Source organism: Panthera tigris, chromosome D1 (genome assembly GCF_018350195.1).
Source record: "Panthera tigris isolate Pti1 chromosome D1, P.tigris_Pti1_mat1.1, whole genome shotgun sequence".
In the NCBI taxonomy this organism is placed as follows: domain Eukaryota; kingdom Metazoa; phylum Chordata; class Mammalia; order Carnivora; family Felidae; genus Panthera; species Panthera tigris.
In genome coordinates this window covers 55732538-55760239 of record NC_056669.1, presented here as the reverse complement: position 1 = coordinate 55760239, position 27702 = coordinate 55732538, and the positions used below count along the sequence as shown (strand labels likewise).

Below are 27702 nucleotides of genomic sequence, written 5' to 3'. Positions count from 1 at the left end.
TAATTTGTATCTTTCAAGGAATTTGTCCATTTTATGTAAGTGGTAAAATTAAGTATCTTTAGAATCTGTAGTGCTGTTACTTCTCCTGTTCTTGATTTGGTAATTGAGTTGTCTGCTTTATTTCCTGGTTAGTCTGGCCAGAAGCTTGCCAGTATATCAGTCTTTTCCAAGAAACAGGTTTTGGTATTTTTGATTTTTCTCTATTGCTTTTGCTTTTTGTTTCATCTCAGCTCTGATATTTATTATTCCCTTTCTCCTGCTGACTTTGAGTTTCATTTGTACTTTGTAGTTTTTTACAGTGAAAGCTGAGGTCATTGATTTGAGGCTTTTCTTGTTTACAAATCTATGGTTTTAGCACTATAAATTTCTAAGTTAGTACATTAGTTGCATTTCATACATTTTGGTGTGTTTTTTCATTTTCATTTATTCCAGAATATTTCCTAATTTTCCTTTGATTTTTTTCCATTGGCTCAAGGGTTGTTTAGAAGTCACAAATATGCATATTTTCCAGATTTTAAAATTGATTTCTAATTAAATTCCATTGTGATGAGAGAAGTTAACATTGCAAGGCTTGAATCCTTTAAATTTCTTGAGACTCGTGTTGTAGCTCAGAATGTGATCTTTAATGTTAAACATTTCGTGTACTCTTGAAAAAAATATTCTGTTGAGTAGAGTATTCTATAAATGTTAACTACGTCACATTTTTTTTTTTTAATTTTTTTTTTTTCAACGTTTTTTTTATTTATTTTTGGGACAGAGAGAGACAGAGCATGAATGGGGGAGGGGCAGAGAGAGAAGGAGACACAGAATCGGAAACAGGCTCCGAGCCATCAGCCCAGAGCCTGACGCGGGGCTCGAACTCACGGACGGCGAGATCGTGACCTGGCTGAAGTCGGACGCTTAACCGACTGCGCCACCCAGGCGCCCCGTCGTCACATTTTTTAAGTGTTCTATATCCTTACTTATTTTCTGTTTTTTCTATTGCTTATTGAGAGGGGGATGTTAAATATTGTGAGTTTGTCTGTTTTGCCTTATAGGTCTATCACATTTTGCTTCATGCATTTTCAAGCTGTTATTGGGTGCATAAACATTTAGAATTATTGCTGGTACCTTTTTTTATCATTCTGATTATCATTTAAGGTGAATTATGAATTATCATTGAAGATAATTGATCATTATCGTTATTTTCATTCCTGGTAATATTCTTTGCTCTGAAGTCTACTTTGTATAAAACTAATGCAGCTATTCTAGCTTTCTTTTGAATGGTGTTGGCATGGTGTATCTTTTTCCTATTTGCTTTTTTTAAAAAAAAAATTTTTTTTTTTTAACGTTTTATTTTTATTTTTGAGACAGAGAGAGAGCATGAACGGGGGAGGGTCAGAGAGAGGGAGACACAGAATCTGAAACAGGCTCCAGGCTCTGAGCTGTCAGCACAGAGCCCAACGCGGGGCTCGAACTCACGGACCGCGAGATCATGACCTGAGCCAAAGTCGGCCGCTTAACCAACTGAGCCACCCAGGCGCCCCCCTATTTGCTTTTTATACTTTAACATATTTTACATTTTTATATTTAAAGGGAGTTCCTTGTAGATATCATGAAGTTGGGTCTTACCCATTTTTTAAATCCAGTATGACAGTTTTTGCCTTTTAATTGGGGTGTTTGGGCTATTTTTAACTTACATTAATTACTGCTATTGATGAGTTTAAATCTACTATCTTGCTATCTGTACTCAATTTCTTGCATTTGTTCTTTGATCCCCTTTTCCTCTTTATCTGCTTAATTTTAGATTTTCAAATTTTCCTTTGTTGGCTCTGTTAGCTTTAATTTTTTGTTTTGTTATTCTAATGGTTGCTTTAGGGTTTATAATTTACATTATAGAGTGATAGCATATCACTTTCCATACAGCAAAAAGACCTTACATTGGTGTACATTTTTCCTCTTACTGGCCTTTTTGCTATTTTTATCATGTATTTTACTTCTAGATGTTACCAACACAACAATATATTATCCTTGTTGGCTTTGAACAGTTGATTAACTTCTATTTTTATTTATTTACTTATTTATTTATTTTTAAAAGTTTATTTTGAGGAAGAGAGAGCGAGAGTGAGCAGGGGAGGGGCAGAGAGAGAGGGAGAGAGAGAGTCCCAAGCAGGTTACAATCTGTCAGCACAGAGCCCCACATGGGGCTCGAACTCACAAACCTTGAAATCATGACCTGAGCCAAATCAAGAGTCAGACGCTTAACCGACTGAGCCACCAAGGCACCCCTAAACAGTTGATTAACTTTTAAAGAAATTTAAATAGTAACAGTCTTTTATTTGCCCACATAGTTACCAATTTTGATGCTCTTCATTCCCTTCTGTGTCTGGTATCATTTTCCTTATGCCTAAAGTACTTCTTTTTACATTTCTTGTGGTGTATGTCTGTTGGTAATTGAACTCTTTCACCTTTTGTATATCTAAAACCATCTTGATACTTTCTTAGTTTTTGAAAGATAGTTTTGCTAAGTATGGAAATCTAGTTTAAGATTTTTTTTCTTTAAAGATGATGCTCCATGCCTTCTAGCTTGCATTGTTTCTGGTGAGAAATCTGTCATTCCTGTATTTGTTCCATTTTATATAATATTACTTTTTTCTCAGGCTGCTTTTAAGATTTCTTTACTACTGCTATAAGCAAGTTGATTATGATATGTCTTGGTATAGTTTTTCTTGTGCTTCTTATCCTTAGCATTTGTTGGGATTTTTGGATCTGCGTTTGTAGTGTTCATCAAATTTGGAAATTTTTCAATCATTAATTTTTCAAAAAATGTTTTCTGTGTCTTCCTCCACTATTTTCTCCTTCTTGGACTATAATTACATGTATATTTAGCTTGCTGAAGTCCCACCATTCACTGATGTTTAGTTTATTTCTGTTTTTGTTTTAGTCTTATTTCTTTCTCATTTTGAATTTTTCCTATCCAGATATCCATAGACTTTTAATATGTCTTCAGGTACTCATCTTTTCTTCTGAAGTATCTAATTTGTTCATCCATCAAGAAAATTTTTTTTTTCATTCAAGTATTGTAGTTTTCATCTCTAAAAGTCCCATTTGGGTTTAAAAATTTTTTTTCCATGTCTCTATATAACATGTTCAATCTTTTCTGTAGCTTTTGAACTTATAAATTACACCTGTAACAACTTTCAATGGTCCCGTTCTAATTGTGTCATCTCTGTCAACTCTGGGTCAGTTTTAATGGATTTCTTTCTCTTCTCTTCACCCTCTCCCTCTCCTTCTCTTTCTTTTCCCTCTCTCTCTCTCTTTTTTTATCCATCCTCATCACCACTGCCTTCCCAGACTCATGTTGATTGATTGATTTTACATTCATTTTGTATTCTATTTCCTGCTTCTTTGCATGTGTGGTAATTTTTGATTGGATTCCAGGCATTGTTAATTTTGCCTTATTGTTTTCTGGGTATTTTTTTAGTTCTATGAGTATCCTTGAGATTTATTCTGAGATGTATTTATGTTGCTTGGAAAATTTTTGATCCTTTGACATCTTGCTTTTAAGTTTTGTAAGGCTGGACTAGAACGTCATTTAGTCTGTGGCTAATTTTATCTACCTCTGAAACAAAACTCTTCTCAATACTTTATGTATGGCTCATGGATTATGGGTCATACTCTGTGTGTGAGCAATACATGTTATTTCTCACCATGTGCAATCTCTGCTGATTTTTTCTTTTAGTCCTTTTGGATGGTTTTTTCTCTGGCTTTGGGTAGTTTCCTGTAATGATTCACTGATCAGTACACAACTGAATACTTGATTGTGACCCTCTCCAGATCTCTGGAGTTTTCTGTATGCTTTCTCTTCTCTAATACTATATGCTGAGAACTCTAGCACTGTGGTTTCTCTGGACTCCCAACTTTTCTCTTCATCTCATGGAATCCACCTTACTCTATTGGGATCCCTCTCGCTGGGTATCAGCCTGGAAACTTTCTCCAGTCATGTGTTTCCTTACTCTCAGCTGTTACTGTCTTTTCTTGCCTGATAGCCAGTATTTTGAAAACCATTGTTTCAACATGTTTTCTTAGTTGTTGTTTTCATTGTTGTTTTTAGTTGTTTCATTTGGGAGGGTAAATATAGTCTCTATTATACTGTCTTGGCCAGAAGTGGAGTAAGTTAGGCTGTAAGTAAATAGGATTTTGATATCTTGTAGAACATTTTAGTAATTTTAGGGTAGAAAAATGACTTTACACTCCACTTTTGTGAAAGATGTGGACTTTACCTTCCACCTATGTGTTATTTCCTTTGTCTCCCTTTGTTCCCAAATTTGAACTAAAACAAATTTATGGCAAGTCTACTATGGGCCAGACACAGTAGAATGGGAATTTAAAAGATTAATATGATCTCATCCCTTTCCATAGAGAACTCAGAGCTTAGAGATTCATAGAGAGGTTATAGACTATCCTCTAAATCATAGCTTTTAAATTGGTAGAACTGAGTTTGAACCAGGTTTTTTGGCTTCCAGTTGAATGTCCTTTTTACTGTAGCAAAGTGTCCTTATATAATCCCTTACACATACATATTCAGACATAAAAACATACATATACCTATATGCATACATATGCATGTATGTAGAATTCTGTAGAATTCAGGAGGCCTCAGGAATATATAGTCTAAAGACCCCAAGACTATAAAGTCTGACCCAATTCAGATTGTGTTTTGCTTATCAGTGACTAAAAGATGTGTAAGGCATTTGTGAGTGTGTGAGACTGGTAATAAGCCAGAGTTCCAATGGGATGAAGAGGGAGGAAAAAGGAGAGTTGTGCTCGTTTATTTTTTTGGAACAGACTTCAAGAGTTATAAGTAGTTACACACTGGTAGGAACATGTCTTTGGAGACACTGCAGTAACTTTGATTTGTGTCCAGTTAAAACTGCAACAAAACTGCCAATCTAGAAGGAATTCTGTATTTGCTCATTTTCTTCAGAGAGTAGGCCAAATGGAGAAATTTGTTAAGCCAATCCTGAAACATTATACTAAAATCCAAAGTGAGCAAAGTCAATCACATGTATTGGCAATAGGGGGTTCTACGAAAACCTTTTGGTTCTAGGAGCAACTTTTTTACTTTTTAATACCAGCAATAGACATTTGCATGAGTCTAAATGTCACACGTTGATGTGATCAAGAGGACAGCAAGGCTGTGTGGTGTAGAGGAAGAAGAAGTGAACTGGAAGTTAAGAATCTTGGGCTTTCATCTCAACTCTCTCTCTGGCATCGCTTTGAGATTTGGGGCAAGTCACTTATGCTAACTGAGGTTTCATTTTCATATTTAAAATGAGAGCATTGGTTAAAAGATCTCTAAAATAACTCTCAGTGCTAACATTACCATGGTCCTTTCACTACAAAGGCGACCTTAACTGTGACAATGAGTCAATTACCTAGTTATTCTGGAACTAACAACAGTAAAAAAAAAAAAAAAAAAAAAAAAATTACTTTACTATATCATCACATTTTATTTTTCACTTAAAAGGTCATTATCCAGCCTGATTGCCCATCTAATTCATAAAACTTTGGCCCACACTAATTTTGATGAATCCTAAAATATCCAGTTCTCCAGGAAAGATAGAGATTTGCCATTACTGAAGATACTCAGAGACTGTGCAAGTTTCGTAGGCAACTCCCCAGAGTGCTTTGGACCGTGGCATGCTTGCTGGAATAAATACATGAGCTTTAAGAGGTTAATAACAATTAGAATCATAGCTAATATTGGAGTACTTTTCAAGCGATAAGATCATAGATGCTTTACAAGTATTTAGTTCTCGGGATGAACCTTTAAAGCATGTACTATTTTTATCATCATTTGCCAGAAAAGGCACAGAAGGTTAGGGAACCTCTGCAAAGTCACATGGTTAATAAACACCAGAGGTGCAATTTGAGCTGCTACTGGCCCCACAGCCCAGTCTCTGAACTAGTGCACTGCCCCACGCATTATATTTATAAAATCCAAGCGTTAACCAAATTGCCTCTTGTATCTCCACAAGTAGACAGCGTTCATTAATTGTAAAAACTATGCCTTAACAAAACCATATGATTTGATGATGTATTTTTTCATTCTCACAGATAATTGCCATTTTAATTATTGTAGATTCTGATGGAGAGGCTTCCAGAATGAGTCATTAGGGGGGCGCCTGGGTGGCTGAGTCGGTTAAGCAGCCGACTTCGGCTCAGGTCATGATCTCGCGGTCCGTGGGTTCGAGCCCCGTGTCGGGCTCTGTGCTGACAGCTCAGAGCCTGGAGCCTGTTTCAGATTCTGTGTCTCCCTCTTTCTCTGACCCTCCCCTGTTCATGCTCTCTCTCTGTCTCAAAAATAAATAAATGTTAAAAAAAAATTAAAAAAAAAAAAAGAATGAGTCATTAGGTTTTTTTTTTTTTTTTTTAAAAAGGCAGCTCAGCTGATTCTGATGCATACTGTGCTGGTGAATTATTGGGTAGTCTCCGGGTCGTCTGTCAGTCTGAACTGTTTGTTATCATTCATTTAATAAAATGAATTTACACCAGAAGTGTTCAGCTATATCATTGGGCACATGTTTTAATTCAGCTGACATTTTTTCGTAGGAACTTTTCCTCAGCGAACGAAACTTCTTTCATTGATTTACTTTCAGGAGTAAATTCCGTAAAAATGCTTTTCTCATTTTGCTTTTGTTATCTGTGTATACCCAAGAATATGGCTGAGACCAACTTTCTGTTCATATTTTTGTTGTTGTATATGCTTCTCCATATCTTTATTATTAACTTCCCTGGAAATTAGATCTTTTCTGGGAACATCTGACAAGACCTAAAAAAAAAAAAATGTCACTCTCCAATTAAGCCTGCTTTAAAGTTAATCATTACGGTCACCATAGCTGGCATCTCTTCCCTCCAACCTGATACTGTTTTATTCGGTCCGGTTAAGATTAAAATTAAGGAAATGTCATTTTCCACCATTGAGTAATCTGAAAAACTTATATTTTAGGGGTGCTTGGGCAGTTGGGTCAGTTGAACAACTGACTCTTGGTTTCAGCTCAGATCATGATCCCAGGGTTGTGGGATCGAACCCCTGGTCGGGCTCCACACTAAGTGTGGAGTCTGCTTACGATTCTCTTTCTCTCCTTCTGCCCCTCTCCCCTGCTCATGCTCTCTCTTTAAACAAAAACAAAAGACAAAAACAAAACAAAACAAAACAAAACCTTGTATTTTACACTAAAAGTCATAGTCTACAAGAATTTCACATTGCTAGAACCTCAGAACCAAGTGGAAAGTCACGAACCCTGCATTAGTTTCTCTCTAATGCTCACAAGCCTGAAAAATCAGAATCCTAGAAAATGTGTCCTCTCTTTACCCATGTAATTTCTAAAAAGGAGATGAAGGGGATAGGCTTGGTCATAAAAGACCAGAACAGTGAAAACAAATGGACTGAATGTGGTGGTCATTTTGCAGTGTATATGCAAATATCAAATCATTATGTTGTACACCTAAAACTAATAAATGTTATGGCAATTATTCCTCAATTAAAAAAAAAAGGATTTAACTAAGGTTAGTAATTTCCTTTTAAATACTGTTCTTATGAAAGTCAGTTAGTTGAAGGATATTATTTACATTTATTTTTAAAGTTTACTTATTTTTGAAGGGGGGGGAGGCGGCAGAGAGAGAGGGATACACAGAATGTGAAACAGGCTCTAGGCTCGGAGCTGTCAGCACAGAGCCAGACGTGGGACTCAAACCGACGAAATGTGAGATCATGACCTGAGCCAAAGTCAGGAGCTTAACCGACTGAGCTACCCAGGTGGCCCCTGAAGGATATTATTTAAATTACAATTTCAAAATTGATTTTAAAAACCATCAAGTATATATTACACACATGCAAAGTGTTTATTAGATACAGTGGGAGAGAACACAAGAGAAGAAGGCAAGAGGCTTACTGTCTATCTAGTTGAATGAGATTTAGTCTTGGAAAAATTAGTGTCAAGACAAACATAATCAAGTGCTGAACTTTGTGGTACATATGGGAATTGAATGAAATGATATATAAGATACTTAGTATCCTTAGTTTTGTGAGCATTAAAACAGTAAAAAAGAAGCCAGTGTGATTTTTCTGAAGTCTTCAGGGAAGGACTAAAGAAAGCCCTTAGATTAGAAGACTTTTGAGGGTCTGTAGAGAGATATAAGATCATACAGTAAGGATAGAGGAGGAGGTAAATACAGTAGGAAGATTCTACGGGAGCAGAAGGATCATCTTGAAATTACACAGACTGCAGGACAGAGTAAAATTTACATTGAGAAGTGTTAATTTTGTGGGATATACTGTATGGAGGCGGTGGATTATTTTTAAAGACGCCCGAGAGTAATGAGATTTAACCAGTATTTTCAGAATGAGTGTATGCTATTTGAATTACATTCCTATAGCCTCATCTTTCTCATGATCAAAGATTAAAATTTATAAGTAGTTAACCGGGGTTAAAGATGCAAGATCTATGGCTGTGAGCCAAGCAAAGCCAAACAGCACTTTTGTGCACATACGTTTTGTACTGCGTTGGTACCATGGTTTCACCAATTGAAACAGTCTGTTTGGTATATCATATAAGGTTAGTGGAGAAACACTTGGAATTAGAGGCATTCTAGATTATGCATGCTGGTCTTGCTTCTGATTACTGAAGTCTTTTCATGGGATAGTTTTGTTTTTTTTTTGTTTTTTTTTTTTAATTTTTTTTTTAACGTTTATTTATTTTTGAGACAGACAGACCATGAATGGGGGAGGGTCAGAGAGAGAGGGAGACACAGAATCTGAAACAGGTTCCAGGCTCTGAGCAGTCAGCACAGAGCCCGACGCGGGGCTTGAACCCACAAGCTGTGAGATCATGACCTGAGCCGAAGTCGGACACTCAACCGACTGAGCCACCCAGGCGCCCCTCATGGGATAGTTTTTAACTGACTCTCTGAGGTATGTTATGTCGGTAATTATATCATTTGCAAATGGTAACAGTTTTTTTTGTCCTTTATTTTCTAAGGGTATACCTCTCATTTCTTATAACTTCTTAAATTGGCTAAGTCTTCCATAGTGAGCATTCTGTCGTAACATATCAGCTCATCCCCAAACTTAGTAGTTTAAGACAATTTATTATCCTCAGATCCTCACAGTTCTGTGGGATGATTTGAGCTTAGCCTGGGTAGTTTTTACTTGGGGCCTTTCAAGTAGTTGCAGTCAAATGGCAACAGTGGGCAGAGTCAGCTGAAGATTCAGCTGGATTGGACATATGGACATTTCTGATGCCTTTAGTTGGGATGGCTGGGCAGTGGAGAGTGGCCAGCCTTATCTCTGTCTTTTCCTCTAAGCAGCTTCTTCTCCACACGGCCAGCTTGGGCTTCCTCACATAAGGCATTCTCAGGGTAGTCAGATTTCTTAGCTGGAGGCTGGTTGCCTGCAGAAGGACTGTTCAGAGACAGGGAATAGAAGTTTGTAGGCCAATTATTGGCTATGCCTAGAACTAGCACAGGGTCACTTCTGTATGTGGTATATTGTATACCGTATATTGTATTGTATCTGACTGTGTCAGAACAGTCTCAGGGCCTGCCTAGATTCAAGGAATAGAGAAATATATTCCACCTCTTGGTAGGGAAATACTAAAGCAACATTGCAGAAAACCGTGTAGGGTGGGAGATATTTTTGTGGCCATACACAGAAAATTTAATTTACCTCAGAGGGTATCTGTTATATGCTGACAGTTTACCATTGGATATCATGTATATTAGAGTTTTCTGATAGGTTCCTTTTATCAGGTAAGAATGTTTCTATGCATAGTAACTAAGGATTTTACTCAGTAATAGTCTAGCTTTTCTTCTTTGTTCTATTAATACAGTGAGTACACAGACTTACTGATGTTAAACCTTCTATATAATCCTGGGATAAATTTTGCTTGCTTATGATATATTTTTTAACACAGTACTAAGGTTAGATTTCCTAATGTTTTATTTAATATTTATTATTATTATTAACAATTTAATTCTTTATAAATGAGGCAGGCATATAGTTTTTTTGTGTGCTGTTCTTGTCCAAATTAAAACTGGTAAGAGCTACTGCGAAGTGAGAGGCTCTCTGTATTTTCCCATGGTTTGAAACAATTTATATAATTTCTATTTAGGTGGTAGTTCTCACCCATAAAACTATCAGGGCCTGTGCTCCCTCCACTCCCCTTTGATTATCTTTCTAATTTCTTTGTGGTTATTGATCTATTTATGTTTCAACCTCTTGTTGAAGCAACTTGGTAATTTATGGTTTTCTAGATAATCATTTACTTTTGCTAGGTTTTTTAGTTTGTTGGCATAAAGTTGTATGTAGTATTCCTTTTAATTTTTTAAAATCTTATTGTAGTTTGTCTCCTTTCTTTCTAATTCTGAAGTACTTTTGTATGTGCTTCCTCAAGTATGTTTATTGTACAATGAATATATTTTAAATTAAACTTGCATTTTAGCACATGGATGGTATTATGAAAAAATCTGGGAATGATTTAACCTGCTCTTATGCCAAATGTGGTTCTTCTTGCCTGAAATGAATTATTCGAGATGTAAATTGGAAATCTGAACAGTTGATTATTGTTCTATAACTGTTGCTTCATCAGTGTTGTTTGTTTTTGAGAGCACATCTTAGTTAGACCTGACACACTCATTATCACATGCTTTCACACCACCTAACTTTCCTCAGTAGAACTTTCCCACCCACGATGCTACCATTTACTTTTCCATGAGAGTGTTAATTTCATAAGTAGTAATAGTGTTCTCTCTTATTTGATGCCATTGCTGTGAGACTGTGTGTTCTTCTCAACTATGTGTATGGTCTAGACGGAGGAATGTAGAAGCAGGCTTTAGGGTAGATTTCTGGTCTTTTGGGAAACTATCATATTTAATAAACCCATCAACAAGTATTTTGAGTGATTCCCATGTGTCCAAGACTGCTGTAGGTGCTGTGGAAATGCAAAAGATTTCTCAGGCATTTAAAGTCCACGGTAATTTGGCTCTGATCACCCTTCCCAGACTGCCTCTCATGACACTGCTCTCATGCTCTCTTTGCTTTAGCACACCACCCACTTCCTGTTCTGAGCATACAGTGCACTCTGCTCCTTTAAGGATTTTGAGAAGCTATTCCACTGCCCTAACTGGCTGTTCTCTTGTATACAGTTGTCCTACCTACCTTTCAACAGAAGCTTAAATCCCTTCTCCTTTAGTGAACCATTCACAAGAACAAGTTGTCTCAGACTAATGTCTCCATTTTGAAAAGGTAATTAGATTTGTAGATCCAGGCAGTAACTCTAATAAGGTGTGTGACAGCTAGGTAATGAAACCTTTAGGACCAAAATGAAGAAGTATAAGCTGGATGATATTAAAAATAGGAAGATTTGTAACTGCTTAATGACTTATTATCAGTCTAGAGGGAAATTTTTTTTAAATTTTATTTTAATTTTTTGCTACTATGAACAATGCTGCTCTAAGCATTTGTGTCAAGTTTGTGTGTGTGTGTGTGTGTGTGTGTGTGTGTGTGTGTGTGTGTGTGTGTTTATTTTTGAAAGAGAGAGAGAGAGAATGGGAGACACAGAATCCGAAGCAGGCTCCAGGCTCTGAGCTGTCAGCACAGAGCCCGACACGGGGCTCGAACTCACAGACTGCGAGATCATGACCTGAGCCGACGTCAGACACTTAACTGACTGAGCCATCCAGGCGTCCCTAGAGGGAAATTTCTAATGGCATGACATAAGGCTCTGTTTTTTATCTAGTCTTGTTCAGCATGTCCGTTCATTCAGTAATTTACTTGCCTGATGTTCGCTGAATACTATATGTTGGAAACTGTGCAGTATGCAGGGGATACAATGGTGAATGGTTCTTCCCTTAAGGATATTACAATCTAAGCATTTGAACAGAGGTATAGAAAACATATGCAAAGTTAAAAAAAAAAACTTAGAAAGCCAATGCAATGGTAATATGGAGCTTATAGAAATAGTAATTACTTTATGTAACAGAATCAGTATATAAGAAGATCTCTAGGGACTGGAAGGTAGAATATATATTCAGCCCATCTTAAATTTCAAGATGAAATTTAATTGGGGTAGAGATATAACCTTATACTGTACTTGAGTCCCAAAACCAACTGTATGAGAAGAGGAAGGCATGACATATGGGCACAGCCTGAGCAAAAAAAGATGCAAAACTTTTAATCAGTAATCAAATCAATGTTAATAATCAGTGGAACGTGATTGCCGGAAAAATTGGGGCTATGTTGATAGACATTTAGTATCTAGAATGAGAAACGATAGACCTTCTTTGTTCCAGGCAGACATATTTGAATTCCTTTGTACCTTTATAAAAACCACTCTTTAAGAGGGAATTTGACAATCAGAAATTTGTATTCTAGTATTATGTGGTTTACAAACTTTAAAGAAATGTTCTCAAGGTAGTTTTCCAGGCATTTTTCTATGCTTGATACACATGAAAGAAAACATGAGTAAATTTGTCAGTCAACATTTCATACAATCTAAGGAAAACAGAATCAGAAGAAATCTTAGAATAGTTTTCTGTTATTTATTGAGTGTCTCCTGTGCTTTGAGGGTTTAAGTGTCCTGTGCTTTGGGGCTCCTCCTTATTACTGAGGGAAAGAAGAGAAATAATAGGTATTGAAGGTCTGTACAAGGTACTGTGAAGTCTCATATGAAGAGCAACAAACACTAATAAGATATAGTTCTGTGTTTTCAAGGCATATGGAATCCAGTGGTGGAGGGAAAGGCAGTAAATAGATTATTACAACATGATGTGGACTCTAGATAGAGCCATGCTTCCAGAGTTAAGAAGACCACAACTCAGATAAGGGTATAGCCTTACCAGATATTAACTATTAAATATTCCTGGGCTTTTACTTGAGTTTTTCCTCTTCTGAGGAATTTCGGGGTCTGTTTGTACGGGGAAGAGAGAGGGAGAGAGATAGATATCTCTTTCTCTTCTTGTAAAGCTACTAATCCCATCAGATTTGGATCTCACCCTTATGACCTCACTGTTAACCTTAATTACTCCTAAAAGTCCAATCTCCAAATACTGTCACTTTTGGGGTTGGGGCTTCAACATATAAATTTTACAGGGACACAATTCAGTCTGTAGCACCAGGTTATCTCCTTTCTGATTAACTCAAAGTCAGTGGATTTAGGACTTTAATTATATCCTCCAAATACCTTCACCTTATAAAGTAGCGTAATCTCAGGACTGATATTCTATCATATTCACAAGGCCTGCTAACATGCAAAGGGAGGGGATTATACTAGGCGAGTATACAAGGAGGCAGGAATCTTGGGGGGCATCTTAGAATTCTGCCTACCACAAAGGTAATAGGGTAGAAAGCAGCAGCAGATTTAGATCAGGTATGAGGACTATTGTGAGTAGAATGATAGAAAGAACACACAACAACCTGGTGTGGTAGGAGCACTAAACTGGGACCTGTGTATTTGTCAGTTTCAACCAAACCAATGTATCTGAGAAAAAAAGGACTTTGGAAGCTAAAAATTTATTTAACATGTAAAGTATTACTGATATTGAGGTTTGTTGGGGAGCTGATGGCAAGACTAGCTTAGGAATGATAGGTTTATGGGTAGAAGGTCGGTAGCAGTGAAGACCCCTGGGCTTTGGGGTTAGACAGACCTGGTTTTGAATTCTGATTCTGGCTCTTACTAGCTTCTCACATGTAGAGTGAGAACGTATGAAGTTTATGGATTGTTATGAAGGTTAAATAGAACATTACATTCCAGGTTTTTAGCCCAGTGCCTGCCACATAGTAAGCACTAAATAAATGTTCATTCAGTTATTTATGAAATATATACTATGTGCCAGACACTCATTTTGGCCCCCAGGTTGTCAGAAATATTAATATTATTATGCCTGAGCTAGATTTTATTTGACTTTGAATTTCTAGGCTAAAACAATTGAGTTTTAATCTGTATATAAATAGCTATGTTTATACGTTCCGTAGTATCGAGCAAAGAGTAACGTCTAATCATAGAATTTCAGAATTTGTGATCACTTGGTTTTACATATGGTCCTGGTTTTTCTGTGTAAAGAGCTCTAATTTGCCTGTAGTCATCCTCGTTATTATCATTTTTTAATGTTTATTTATTTATTTTGGGGGGGAGAGAGAGAGAACATGCATGTGTGCATGAGAGTCGGAGAGGGACAGAGAGAATCCCCAGTAAGCTCTGTGCTCTCAGTGCAGAGCCTGACACAGGGCTTGATCTCACTGTGAAATCATGAGCCAAAATCAAGAGCTGGGTGCCACCCACGCATTCCCATTTTAGTTACCGAGACGCTAAAGAGTTGGAAGGTCTCCTGGACCCTATTTCATTGTTTTGATTTTTTATAGTACACTACTGAAAAGTGTTTTTGGAAGAGTATTCCCATGGCAGTGTTCCAAATGGATTAAGGAGGGCAGAGATTGGAAAGAGGGAGGGAGGCCTTTTTTTTTTTAATGCTGAATTGGGGTGCCTATAGTGGGAATAATGAAAAGGACATAACGGAGATAAGAACATTGGGGAAGAATCAATAGATTTAGATACCGAATAGAGAGGTGAGGCAGCAGAAAAGCAAGTTCCAGTGTAATGTGATTTCGCTGCCAGTTAACACTTCCAGAGCTCTGTGGTGATTCATGACCATCATGGTGTCTAGATTTCTTTGACTAGAATTCTAAAAAGAAGAAGTTTTGAAATTGTATTGAGTGTGGAAAAAATTACAGCTCACAGCCTTACCAGTCACCAGAAATGCACTTTATCATCAGTGGAAGGTGTTATAAACATGATTAGAAGCACGTATATGCTAACTGTCTTTAGGTTTATTACATAATGATAGGAATTCTGTAGACCATCAACCTTTAGCTGTTAGCCTAGGATATCTAAAACATTTGTGTCTGTAGAGATGAAGAAAAGAAAAGTGGTTAGGTAGGTATAGCTGCATTAGATAGCACTAATCTTTTAAGTTACAAGTTTGTAGATTGTAATATTTCTAGTTGTCTCTAAGGGAATATAATCGTAGGTATGTATCAGAGCCTCTGTAATTGCAGTGTAAACATGAACTGGTTTATCTCTGTTAGTCTGTGAGAAGTAAGTGGAGTGCTGGATGGACCCTGTTGCTGGTTGGAGCAAAGTCTTCAGTCTCTGTATCCTGTTTGTCCTCTTTCACTCGGAAGATTGTTGGCAGGTTGCAACATGCATAATGATGTATGTGAGATCAAGCTCTGGCTATAGCTCTATAAGGCAAGCAAGCATTCTGGAGACTGTTTGGGCAGATAAACTGCAATGACTACTGACCAAATGACAGGGTTACCTTTGGTACAAAGGAGAGTGGAATCGAGAAGAACAAGAGTAGAAACTGAAAAACCAGTCGGGAGGGTATTGGCGAGATGAAGGTTGATGGTGACAGAGGACTTGGAGAAAGGTGAACAGAGTTGAAATGGCTTTAATCAAGTCCTTGTTGGCTAAATCTGTAGATGCCATCTAAGCCTTAGGTTACTTGATGTTATGATAGTGATCAGTCTTCCCCGAGGTGTTCTGTTCCTTTGACTGTTGTAACACCAACTCTCCCAGCTGTACTATTTACCTGGATATTCTGGGTCAGAATTTTTTGCAGCTTTTTATTTATTTTTTCTAATCCCTTAAATATTGATGTTCCTCGGGATTCTGTTCTAGGCTCTGTTCTCTTTCATTCTCACAGTCTTCCAGAATGATCTCATTCACTCTCATAGCGTTAATAACCATCTGTGTGCTAATGATTGCCACATTTTTGTCTCTGGCCAAGATCTGTCTCCTAAGCTCCAGATCCTTATATTCAAGTAATATTCAACACCTCCTCTTGGATATTGCACAGGCACCTCAAAGAAAGTAGAATTTCTTTCAAACTGCTCATTCTGTATTCCCCATCTCAATAAATAACATCACCATTTCCTGATTCCCCAAGCCGTATACCAGCTATCATTTTTTTTACTTTTTCCTTTGCGGTATAATCTATATACAATAAAATGCAGAGAATTTAAGTGTACAGGCTGATGAGTTTTGACAAATGTACACACCCACGTTGTCATCATTCAGTCATGTTATAGAGTATATTTTCTTGTCCAGAAAGTTCCTTTTTACCCCTTTGCCAATCGTTCTTACACATTCACTCCCACCACTGGCTGAGTTAAACCCTTTTCTTATTGCCTCTTCATTATTAGCTTTTCCTGTTCTTAAACTTCTTTTAAATGGAATCATATGGTGTACTCTTTGGTTTCTGACTTTTTTTATTCAACATACAATTTCTGAAATTTATCCATATTGTTGTATAGGTCAGCAGTTTATTTTATTGCTGAGTGGTATTTCTGTGCATATACCACAATTTACTTATGCATTATCTTGTTGATGAACATTTGAGTTGTTTCTACTTTTTGGCCGTTCTGAATAAAGCTGCTAAGAAATATCCTTACAAAAGTCTTACAATGTTGGGACGCCTGGGTTGCTCAGTCGGTTGGGCATCCAACTTCGGCTTAGGTCATGATCTCGTGGTCCTTGAGTTTAAACCTGTCAGGCCTGTGCTGACAGCCGAGCCTGGTGCCTGCTTCTGATTCTGTGTCTCCCTCTCTGCCACTCCCCCTGCTCACTCACTCACTCACACACTTTTTCTCTCAAAAATAAATAAACATTAAAAAAATTTAAAAAAGAAAACAAACGTCTTACAGTGTATCTGGGAGTGGGGTTACCTTCTCATATACTAGGTGTGTATTTAATTGATTAGAAATTGCCAGTTCTCCAAGGTATTTATACAGTTTTACAGTCCTACTAGAAATGTTTGAAACTCCCAGCTTTTCTACTCCTTGCCATCATTTGGTATCATCAGTTTTGTAAATTCTAGCCATTATAGTGGGCTTCTACTGGCATATCAGTTTTTTATTTAAATTTTATTTTAATTTAGAGAGAGAGTGCAAACAGAAGGGGGAGAAAGAGAGAGAGAGAGAGAGAGAGAGAGAGAGAGAGAGAGAGAGAATATCCCAAGCAGGTCCCATGCTCAGTGCAGAGCCAGATGTGGCGCTCAATCCCATGACCTGGGTACATGACCTGAGCCAAAATCAAGAGTCAGATGCCCAACCAACTGAGCCACCCAGGCACCCCGATTTTAATTTTAATTTTTAATTCCATGATGACTAGTGAAACACCATTTCATGTTTATTGGCCATTCTTACATCCTTTGTGAAGTGTTTGTTCAAATATTTTGGTAATATTTATTGGGTTGTTTGTTTTTTTTATTGTTGATTTGTAGGAATTTTTTCTGTATTATGGATACAAGTCCTTGGTCAGATAGATCTCTATATCTGTATGTTTGTATCTATATCTATGTCTATATCTATGTATCTATAGAACATTTTTTTTACTACTCTGTGTCTTGATTTTTCATTTTCTCAATAATGCCTGGTAAAGAGTAGAAGTTTCAAATTTTGCTAAAATATATTAGGTTTTTATTTTATGGATAGTGCCTTTTGTTTCCTGTTTAGGAAATTTTTGCCTAAACCAAGGTCATGAATATATTTTTCTACATGTTATTCTAGAATCTTTATAGTTCGAGGTTTTACATTTAGTCTTTGCTCTATATCAATTTCGCTTTTGTGTATGATGTGAGGTAGAGATTGAGGTTTAGTTTTTCCGTGTCGCTATCCAATTATTTCAGTGTCATTTGTTGACAAAGCTTGTCTTTCCCTAATCAAAAAGTAAATTGATAAAAATGCTGGGGCACCTGGGTGGCTCAGTCAGTTGAGCCTCCGACTTCAGCTCAGGTTATGATCTCACAGCTTGTGAATTCGAGCCCCACGTCAGACTCTGTGCTGACAGCTAGGAGCCTGGAGCCTGCTTCAGATTCTGTGCCTCCCTCTCTCTCTGTCCCAATCCACTCTCATTCTGTCTCTGTCTATCTCAAAAGTAAATAAACATTAAAAAATTAAAAAATAAATAAAAATGCTGATCATCATCTAAAAAAAAAAGTAAATTGATTTTATATAATGGGTCAATTTCTGTAATCTGAATTCTAGTTCATTGATCTGTTTGTTTAGACTTCTACAATACTACTGCTTTATAAACTAGAGCTTTGTGAGAGGTCATAAAATCTGGTAGTGTAAGCTCCAACTTTGTTTCTTTTTTCAACACTTTCTTGACTGTCCTAGGATTTTTATATTTCTGTTTCAATTTTAAAATCACCTTGTCAGTTGAAAAAAAAAAAAAGACTGCAAGACTTTGGTTGGGATTGCATTGACTCTATAGATTAATTTAGGGGAGACTAACAATACTGAGTCTTGTAACCTGTGTGATTGTTATATGTCTCCATTAGTTAGGTGTTTTTCTCAGGAGTGTTTTACAGTTTTCAGTGCACAGGTCTTTCACATCTTCCATTAGACTTACCTAGTTATTTGTTGATAATGATATTAAAAATACCATTAAATTTTTGTATATTAATCTGGAATCTTGCAATCTTGCTAAAATTATCAGTTTAATTACAGATTCTTTGGCTTTTTATATGTGTACAATTATTGCATCCATGAAGAGACGTTTTTGCTTCTTCCTTTCCTATATTTATGATTTTTTAAATTGCCTTATTGCAATGGTTTGGACCTTGATTACAGTGTTGAATTAGAGTGGTGAAAAGCGGGTATCTCTCCTTGGTCCTGTTCTTAAGTATAACATTAGCTTAGATGTTTTTTGTGTAAGTTCCATTTTTGCATTAGCTGTAGATTTTTTAAATAAATTCTTCACCAGAGGAAACTCTCTTTTTTCCTTAGTTTGTTGAAGGTTTTTTTTGTTTGTAATCATTAACAGGTATTGAATTGTATCAAGTGCTTTTTGGGGGGCATCTTCTGAGATAGCCATATGATTTTTCTTCATTATTTTTGTCACTGTTGGTTTTCAAATGGTAAACTAACCTTGTACTCTTCAGATAAACCTATACGATCAAGATGTGTCTTACCCTTTTCATACATTGCTAGAGTGGATTTGCTAACATTTTGTTAATGATTTTTTCATTTATGTTCATGTGTGAGTTTTGTCTGTAATTTTCTCTTCTTGTCACCTTCTTGTCATGTTTTGGTATGAGGGTTATACTGGCCTCATAAAATAAATTGAAAAGTGTTTCCTCTTCTTTGAAAGATTTTGTTAAAACTAGTATAGCACGGGGGGTGCCTGGGTAGCTCAGTCGGGTAAGCATCCGACTCTTGGTTTTGGCTCAAGTCATGATCTCATGGTTCATGAATTCAAGCCCCACATTGGGCTCTGCACTGCATGTGGAGCCTGCTTGGGATTCGCTCTCTCTCCCGCTGTCTGTCTCCAAAAAATAAAGCAAAGCAAAGCAAAACAAAAAACAAAACAAAACAAAACCCATTGTATAACCCCAGTGAAGCCATCTGAACCTAGAGCTTTCTACTTGAGAGTGGTTTTAATTACAAGCTTAGTTTCTTTAATTGATAATGGCAGTTCAGTTTTTCTAATTTATTTGTTTTGTAAACTTGTGATTTTTTTAAAGCAATTTGACTACGTCATCTTAGTTTTCATATTTATTGGCATATTGCTCATAATTTCCATTAATTCTCCTTTGAATGTCTATAAGATCTAGTGATGTCTTTGCTGGTATTCTTGATGTTGGTAATTTGTTTTCAGGCATCATTTTTTATTACTCCTTTTTTCTCACTTTTCACGTCTACACTATCCCTCCTGTTACTATTTTAATTTAGAAAGATGCCTAAACTTTTCCTAGGAAGGCTGTAATAACCACACACTAGCCTTCCTGTTTCCAGTCTTGTTTCTGTGTCCCATTTACCTTATTACAGGAAGAAAGATCTTTCTAAAGTGCAAATGTAATTAAATCTTTTCCAGCTTAAAACTTTGTTTCCCACTACCCTCAGAAAAATAATGGGCGCTCTTTCATATGGAATGCAAAGCCATCAGCGATAATGTCTGTGTCTCTCAATAGATTCCTGTCTTTTCTTATATTTCCTTCGCCCTTTGTGTCTCTTCATGCAGGCCACAGGGAACTATGCTGCCTTTCTAAGTGTTCTAATTGTTCCTTCTTCACCTTAAAATGGAATGCAGCATTTCAGATGTGATATGATCAACACTAAGTAAACAATGGTCTCCTAACTTCTCCTTTACTGAAATGATTGTTAATATTTTGGTCGTTGTGGTCTCGGTATTTATTATTTATTTGTTATAATGCCTTTCATTCAGTAGATTTTTACATTCACAACACTATCTAACCCCAAAACATTATTTTAAAGCCCAGTTTCAATCTTACTGTTATCTCAAAGCATATTAATTGAGATGCATCTATTTGCTCTAACTAGAATACCTATCAGATAGTTACTTAGTCCCTCCTCCTCATACCTGTGATAATGAATTTATTTCAGCTTGGCAGTATTAGTGTTGGTATTGACCTGTCACCAGATGACTAGATGATATGTGTTTCAGTCTTTATAGTATTATTTCATAGTTTGCAAATCAAGATGCATTCCTCTGAAACTGGCTAGCTCGTTTGGAAGTAAAGCAGTTGTTTCTTTTCTTGTCAGTCCTTCATCTCCTCACCCCCAGGGGAATCAGGATGCCCCACATTATGTTTAAAAGCCTAAACACATCAAACTTTTGTTCTTCTGTTGGATTTGAAAGGGGGACATTATTAGCTCTGTCTTGATGTAGCAGGGGCTCTGAAAGTCTATTTGGATAACACTGAAGATTGGAGGAAATGTGACTCTGTCTGTGTGTTTTAAGCCCCTAAGGTAAGATCAGAAAGCGTCTGGGGCAGTGAGAGCCAAATAGTTGAAGTCATACATTAATTATGGTCATGAATCATTTTTATTTTTAAAGTCTTTACCATTTGACAAGGTTGTTTGCATAGTACCAGTGAGTTTCAGGCAGCGTTTTCCCCCTTTTAAAGTAACAGGCTATTTTGTTGATTTCTGCTCTGAATTGATAATGCCTATTATTATCAGAATTCTGATAACATTTTTAGTAAAAATTGCACATTTCCTTACCTAAGTGAGTGTTCTTTATTTGATTTTTGTTTTGAATATAATATTTAAAAATTTTAAATACAGAAAACTATCACCTTAATCTCTCAATCCCCTACTGATATCAGTAAAAAATAATCACATTTTAGGACTGAGCTTTTATATTCAGGAGTTATTTGCCGTTCAGTTCGCAAATATATACTGAGTGCCTCCTTTGTGCCACATCCTGTGCTAAGCACTGGGAATGTATTTGAAAATGAGAGGTTCCCCCCCCCCCCCCCGAAAGATCTAATAAGGAAATAAACAGTTGCTATAAAATAATAGTTCTGTAATCTTTGTTAGTGGTATTATATACATGATGCTGCAGATTTCTATAGAAAGGAGTGCCTGTACCTGTCTGGAATAGTTCAGGAAGGTCTTTGAAGAAGAGGTTGTGTTTGAGCTGCCTCTTTAATGGACTCAAGACTGTCCTTATCTGTTAAGAGGTAGGGAAGACTTACAGGCGGATAGATCAGCTCACTCAAAGTTACAAACAAGAAATGGCATGGTGTGTTTAGGGAATTGTCGGTGGTTTGGTTTTGTTGGAACTGAGCTCACAAGGTAAGGAATATCAGGAAATAATGCTGGAGATGTTTGCTGGGACCGCATTACAAGGGGCCTTTCCTTGCTTTTAAATTTCTTTAGAGCAAACTTTGTAAGAGAGTATTACTATCAAAAGAGTGTATACACATACACTCCCAGAGCAAGAGGCAATAGGATGGAATATAACCTCTATTGGAGGAGCTTTGAGGAAGTTGCTTGTATAACCGATCTTATTAGCAACCTAGCACTAATAAGAGTTGCTCCTTTAGATGACCTAGGAAATCCTCAATAACTGTCAGGCAGTTTCTGAAAGTGCAAAATACGTCATGAATATTTTTAGTGCATAGTGTCATCATCATCATAATGTTGGCAGAGGTATTGATGCCATCAAATCCCTAATGAAATTAACCTTGTATATAGGATATCTTTCAGATTGGGATTGTTGAGTAATTTTTAAAAACTGAGGTAAAACTTGCATACAGTAAAATGTGTAGATCTTAAGTTTAAATTCCGTGTATAACTGTGTACCCTCATCCCAGTAAAGATATATAGGATATTTCCATCACCTCAGAAAGTTACTTTGCCCCACCCCCATCCCCGTTCTCTACCAGTCAGTTCCACCCCACATGGACAGCCAGCGACTCTTGATTTCTGTCACTATGGATTGCTTTTACCTGTTGTTGAACTATGTATAAATGGAGTCATACAGTATACTTTTTGTTACTGGCTTTTTCACTCAACATCATTGTTGTTGAGATTCATTCATAGTGTTGTGTATATATCAGTGGTGTGTTCCTTTTTATTGATGAGTGGAATTTCATGATTATACCTCAATTTGTTAATTGATTCTCCTGTTTGATGGCCATTTGCATTGTTGTCTATGAATATTCTTATACAAATCATTGTGTAGACATACATTTTTATATTTCTCGAGTAGATGCTTAGGAGTAGAAATACTGGGCCGTAGGTTAGATGGCTGTTAAACTTTATTAGAAACTATTTTCCAAATGATAGTGCTCTTTTACACTTTGCCAGCAATGGATGCAAGTTCCAGTTGCTCCACATCCTTGCTAGTAATAGATGTTGTCATTTAAATTTTTTTTAGCCTTTATTTATTTTTGAGAAAGATACAAAGAGCATGAGTGGGGAAGGGGCAGAGAGAGAGGGAGACACAATCCCAAGCAGGCTCCAGGCTATGGGCTGTCAGCACAGAGCCCAGTGCAGGGCGAGATCATGACCTGAGCTGAAGTTGGACGCCTAACCGACTGAGCCACCCAGGAGCCCTAATGTTCATTTTAATTTTAGCTATTCTAATAGATGTGGAATGTATCTCATTGTGATTTTAATTTGCATTTTTATGATGACTAAGATGTTGAATACCTTTTCTTGTACTTTTTGGCCACTCTTGTATCACCTTTTGTGAAGCATTTTACTTTTTTGCCCATTTTTAACTGGATTGTCTCTTTGTGACTGATTTATAAGAGTTTTTTATGTACTCCAGACGCAGTCCTTGGTCAGATAGATGTTTTGCAAGTATTTTCTCTCACTCTGTGGACTGCTTATCATTTCTTAATGGCATCTTTAGCCGAACAGACATTTTTTATTATTGTGAAGTCCAATTTGTCTATTTTTAATTTTATGGTTAGTGCTTTTCATACCTTATCTATGAAATCTTTACCTCTTCTAAGGTTGTAAGAGATTCTCTATGTTTCTTCTACAAGTTTTGTGATTTTAGTTTTTATGTTTACTATGCTCTCCTTGAATTAATCTTTTGAATGTGCTGTGAGGTAGGGAATGAAATTAATTTTTCCCCCTATGTTTGTCCAATGTTCCAGCACCATTTGTTTTAAAAACTTTCTTTTCTCCGTTAATTTGCCTGGATTCCTTTGTCCAAAATCAATTGGCCATATATGTGTAGCTCTATATCTTTATATATAATCTTTATGCTGTTCCATTGATCTATTTTTTTGATCCTTATGCCAGTAGCACATTGTTTTGATTATATAGTTTTATTTTTTCTAAGTTTATCTTGGTTTATCTCTTCTAGATTCTTTGTTTTTCTGTATAAATTATAGTATCAATACGCTTCTTAATTTCTTCCAAAGAACTAAAGCCTGTTGAGATTGTGATTGTGATTGTGAAACTATTGACCCATATATAGAAATATCACTGAATTTTTTTGTATGTTGACCTTGTATCCTGTGACCTTATTAGTTCTAGTAGTTGTTTTGTAGATTTCTAATGATTCTTTATATGAAAATCATGTCATCTAAAAATACAGTTTGACCATTTTTAATATGTATATGTATAAGAAATACATAAGCTATATTTGAAGACCAAGAGACAAAGAAAAACACAAACCCATAATGGAAGCAAAAAAGAAAAATAGTTTCTAATTTTTTTCAATGTTCCTTGTTTCAAAGTGGCTGCTGCTTTAAATTAGTCATTTTAACTGGGATTGTTAATTCTTTTTTTCTTTGTGGATACCCATAAGTAATATTCAGGTTTGTCGTCATTGATGTTCTCCTGGTGACTTTAGCAATCCACTTAATTTCCTTGGGCCTCAGTTTTCACATTTTTAACATGATGGGATTCAGCCAGATTATTTTCTCTCTAAGGTGTCTTCCAGACTCCTGTGAGTTCACCATTTTAACTCTCAATATATCAGAGGCAGGCAGGCATAGAAAGGGTGTTTGTTTTTTTTTAAGTTTCTTTACTTACTGTATTATTCCTCCGTGTGCACACAAGTGGGGAAGGGACGGAGAGAGAAGGAGAGAGAGAATCCCAAGTGGGCTCCATGCTGACAGCACAGACTTGGGGCTTGATCTGAACCATGAGATCATGACCTGAGCTGAAATTGAGAGTTGGCTGTTTAACTGACTGAGCCACCTAGATGCCCTGAAAGGGTGTTTTAAGGGCACATTGTAATTCCTGTTATTTCATTACAGGTATGCTAGGGAATTATGAAATGATCAGTTTGAGTTCATTACTAATTCTGTTTATCCTGGAAGGTTTGTCCTCATTTTGTTCCATTTATGTCTCTTGTTTGTTCCATTTATGTCTCTGTGTTGAGAGTTTATAGTTAACTCACTTGAATTTTTCTCTAACTTTTATTTCTAGGCTTCATAGAGCCCAGTGTGCAATTAAACAGACTCAGGTAACTGTTCAGAAAATTGGAAAGGAAATTGAAGAAAAGCTAAGACTCACATCTACAAGCAATGAGTTGGTAGGTTTTTATATATATTTATTGTTTAGACTCCTTGATTGCTCCTATGATTGCATCATATTCTTCTTGTGTTAATTAATTTTTTCCCAAAAAGCTTTATTTAGGTATTTTTTCTTTTAATGTTTCACTGAGACTTATGTTGGCATTTAAATATTGGAAAACACTTTCCCATCTCTTAATGGAACATGCAAAAAAAAAAGGACCTGCCTTTTCTGCTAGATGAAACTTTAGATGACATACAATTACTTAGAAAATAATTAAAAGCTATTTTATTAATGTCTTACTAATGTGAACTCTAGACACAGACTATAGTGAATGGGAAATAGCTGCCAAAAGAAAAAAAAACCTTTAGGGACTAATCTCTGCTTAAAAGATGAACTTAAAATTATTTGGAGTAAACTTAATAGGCTGGTTTATGGACAGTGTTCTCTTTGGGGAAAGATTCTTTTGATGAGGCATTTCCAAAGAAATAGAAATTCCAACCCAAATGGACAGATTCAAGATATTAGTGTAATTTGGGGTTGCTCTAGACTCTTTTCTAAATTAATTATTTTTAAAAATACTAATTTTGGAATAAAGATTCTGTCTTTGAGCAGAATAGTGCGCATAACTAATAAATTGAACTTTTCTTGAAATGAAACCCCATGGCTATGGACAGCTTTTGATGATATCTGTGCTCAAATTAAGTCCTAACTAAAAAACTTTGAGTTGTTTTTTTGTTTTGTTTTGTTTTGTTTTTACTAACTCATTTTCACAGAGAGGCAGTATCTTCCAGTTGTCATTTATAGCATATCAACTTAGGAAAAGGCCTTTTTATCTCCAAACAAAAGTTCCATATCATCTTGAAGATTTGCCCAAGATAATAGTTTAATAGATGAACTATAGAAAAGCAATGCAATTAACCACTTACACAGACTCCTCTCTCATGAACTTTGAAGTTAATGGATGATAATGTATTTAAACTATACGAAATTGCTGATTTTGACCTATAAATGGCAGTTTCATATAATTCAACCTAATATATAAAATGACTAGCTGTACCTGGCACATAGCAGGTACACAAAATATGGCAGCTGCAATAACTATAGTAGTAATATTTATTCATATGACTTTTCTTGCCTATGGAAAATCTTCCATTTTGGAGAAGCTGTTAAACCACGTCTTGTTTTAACTTAAGCTCAGTCAAGGAAGAAATTCCAGACCACAAACATATTGGAAAAGGAGAAAAAAAACAGATAATTTTAATCCTTTCTGTAGTGTACAGAAATGCCACATTTTTAGAACCTTTGTCTGAGGAGAAATTGCTAGGGTTTTTTCTTTCTTTCTTATTTTCGTCTCCCCAAGGCAAGACTGGGAAATTACTTATTCCATTAAATGACAGCATATGTTTTGTCTCAGTATGAAAAAATGTATGTTTAATCCTATTTTTCTAAAATATAAGTGGTGACACATAGAGCAAGGTGATAGAATGTGTGAGTGTAAAGAGGTCAGGTTCAGAGGTTCACTTTGTGTTTTTACGCTGCCTGGTCAACATAGAAGAGAATCATTGATTTTTGAACTAAAAGTGGACCTAGAAGTCATCTACTTCCTGTATAACCCCACTAAAGCCAACCTTCCTCAGCACACTCAACCCCCTTCCCCATTTTATTTTTCTCCTAGTATTTATTGCCCTTTAACATGCTATATACTTTGCATATGTACTTTGTCTGTCTCTCCAAACTCTATGAGGGTAGGGATTTTTGTCTGTTTTTCTTCACTGCTGTATTCACCATTGTCTAGAAAAGTGTTTGACACATAGTAAGTGCTCAATAAATATTGAATTTAGGAATGAATCTAGCATGTTAAATAACAAAATTCAGCCAAGAAAATTTGAATTTCTATGTGGCTTTTTCAAATGACACGGGAATCAATTGGGCAATACCTTATCTAGCAAGTTAAATTGTACAAAGTGGAAGGTTTCTATAGAAGGAGGGTAGGGGCGAGAAAGTTATTAGCAAAAGAAGAGGATTGTTCCAGGCAAGGCCTGCCTCCTTGGGGGAGAAGCAAAGTGTCTTATCATGCAGATTGCCTCATCTTTTTTGTGGGGATACAGAGGGCCTAAGGGTCAGACTCATTGGCAAAGACTGAAAAATTCCTAGCTGGCCATTTCTAGAGGAGGTTGAAATGCAGTTAGATTTCATAGTAAGTACCAGTTTGGGAACTCGATCTAAGTGACACCATTCTGGGCCTGAAAATTTTCTTTCTTTCTTTTTTGTGAGCAAGCATACTCTCCTCATACTACAGGATGGAGAATGAGGCCTGAAGACAGGAAGCAACTTTCCCATAATCATTTCACAAGCAGAGGCAAATTTTGGTTTACTTGTCTTCTTTCGGGCAGTAATGCCATGTACTTGTTAATTTTCTACTTTGAGATTCACCTGTAGCAAATTAGAAACTCTACTGTTACCTTTTTTCCTCATTCCCTTTCTAAATCCCCAAGGTCATCATACTCCAACCGAGACAGTTTCAATTTTTAAGAATTGACTTTAATTTTAGCCTAAGTATAGTCAGTCAGAAGGCATATTTGATGCTGAAAGAAATCAGATTACTTTGGGGGTCCCTGGGTGGCTCATTCGGTTAAGCATCCGACCTCGGCTCAAGTCATGACCTCACAGTTCGTGGGTTTGAGCCCCTCATTGGGCTCTGTGCTGACAACTCAAGAGCCTGGAGCCTGCTTCAGATTCTGTGTCTCCCTCTTTCTCTCTGCCCCTCCCCCACTAGTGCTCTGTCTCTCTCTTTCAAAAATAAAGAAATGTTAAAAAACAGTAAAAAAAAAAAAAAAGAAATCAGAGTACTTACTTTGTAAGATCAA

General features: G+C 36.5%; 1 protein-coding gene across 3 annotated transcripts in view; it reads left to right on the top strand.

The window, feature by feature from the left end:
• UVRAG (UV radiation resistance associated) overlaps positions 1 to 27702 on the top strand; it is a 296834-nt gene that overhangs the window by 108210 nt on the left and 160922 nt on the right. For all 3 annotated transcript variants that reach the window (XM_042957394.1, XM_042957395.1, XM_042957396.1), the window contains one exon: positions 24746 to 24851. In XM_042957394.1, the coding sequence (XP_042813328.1) occupies positions 24746 to 24851 (106 nt within the window). The remainder of the gene's footprint in view (positions 1 to 24745; positions 24852 to 27702) is intronic.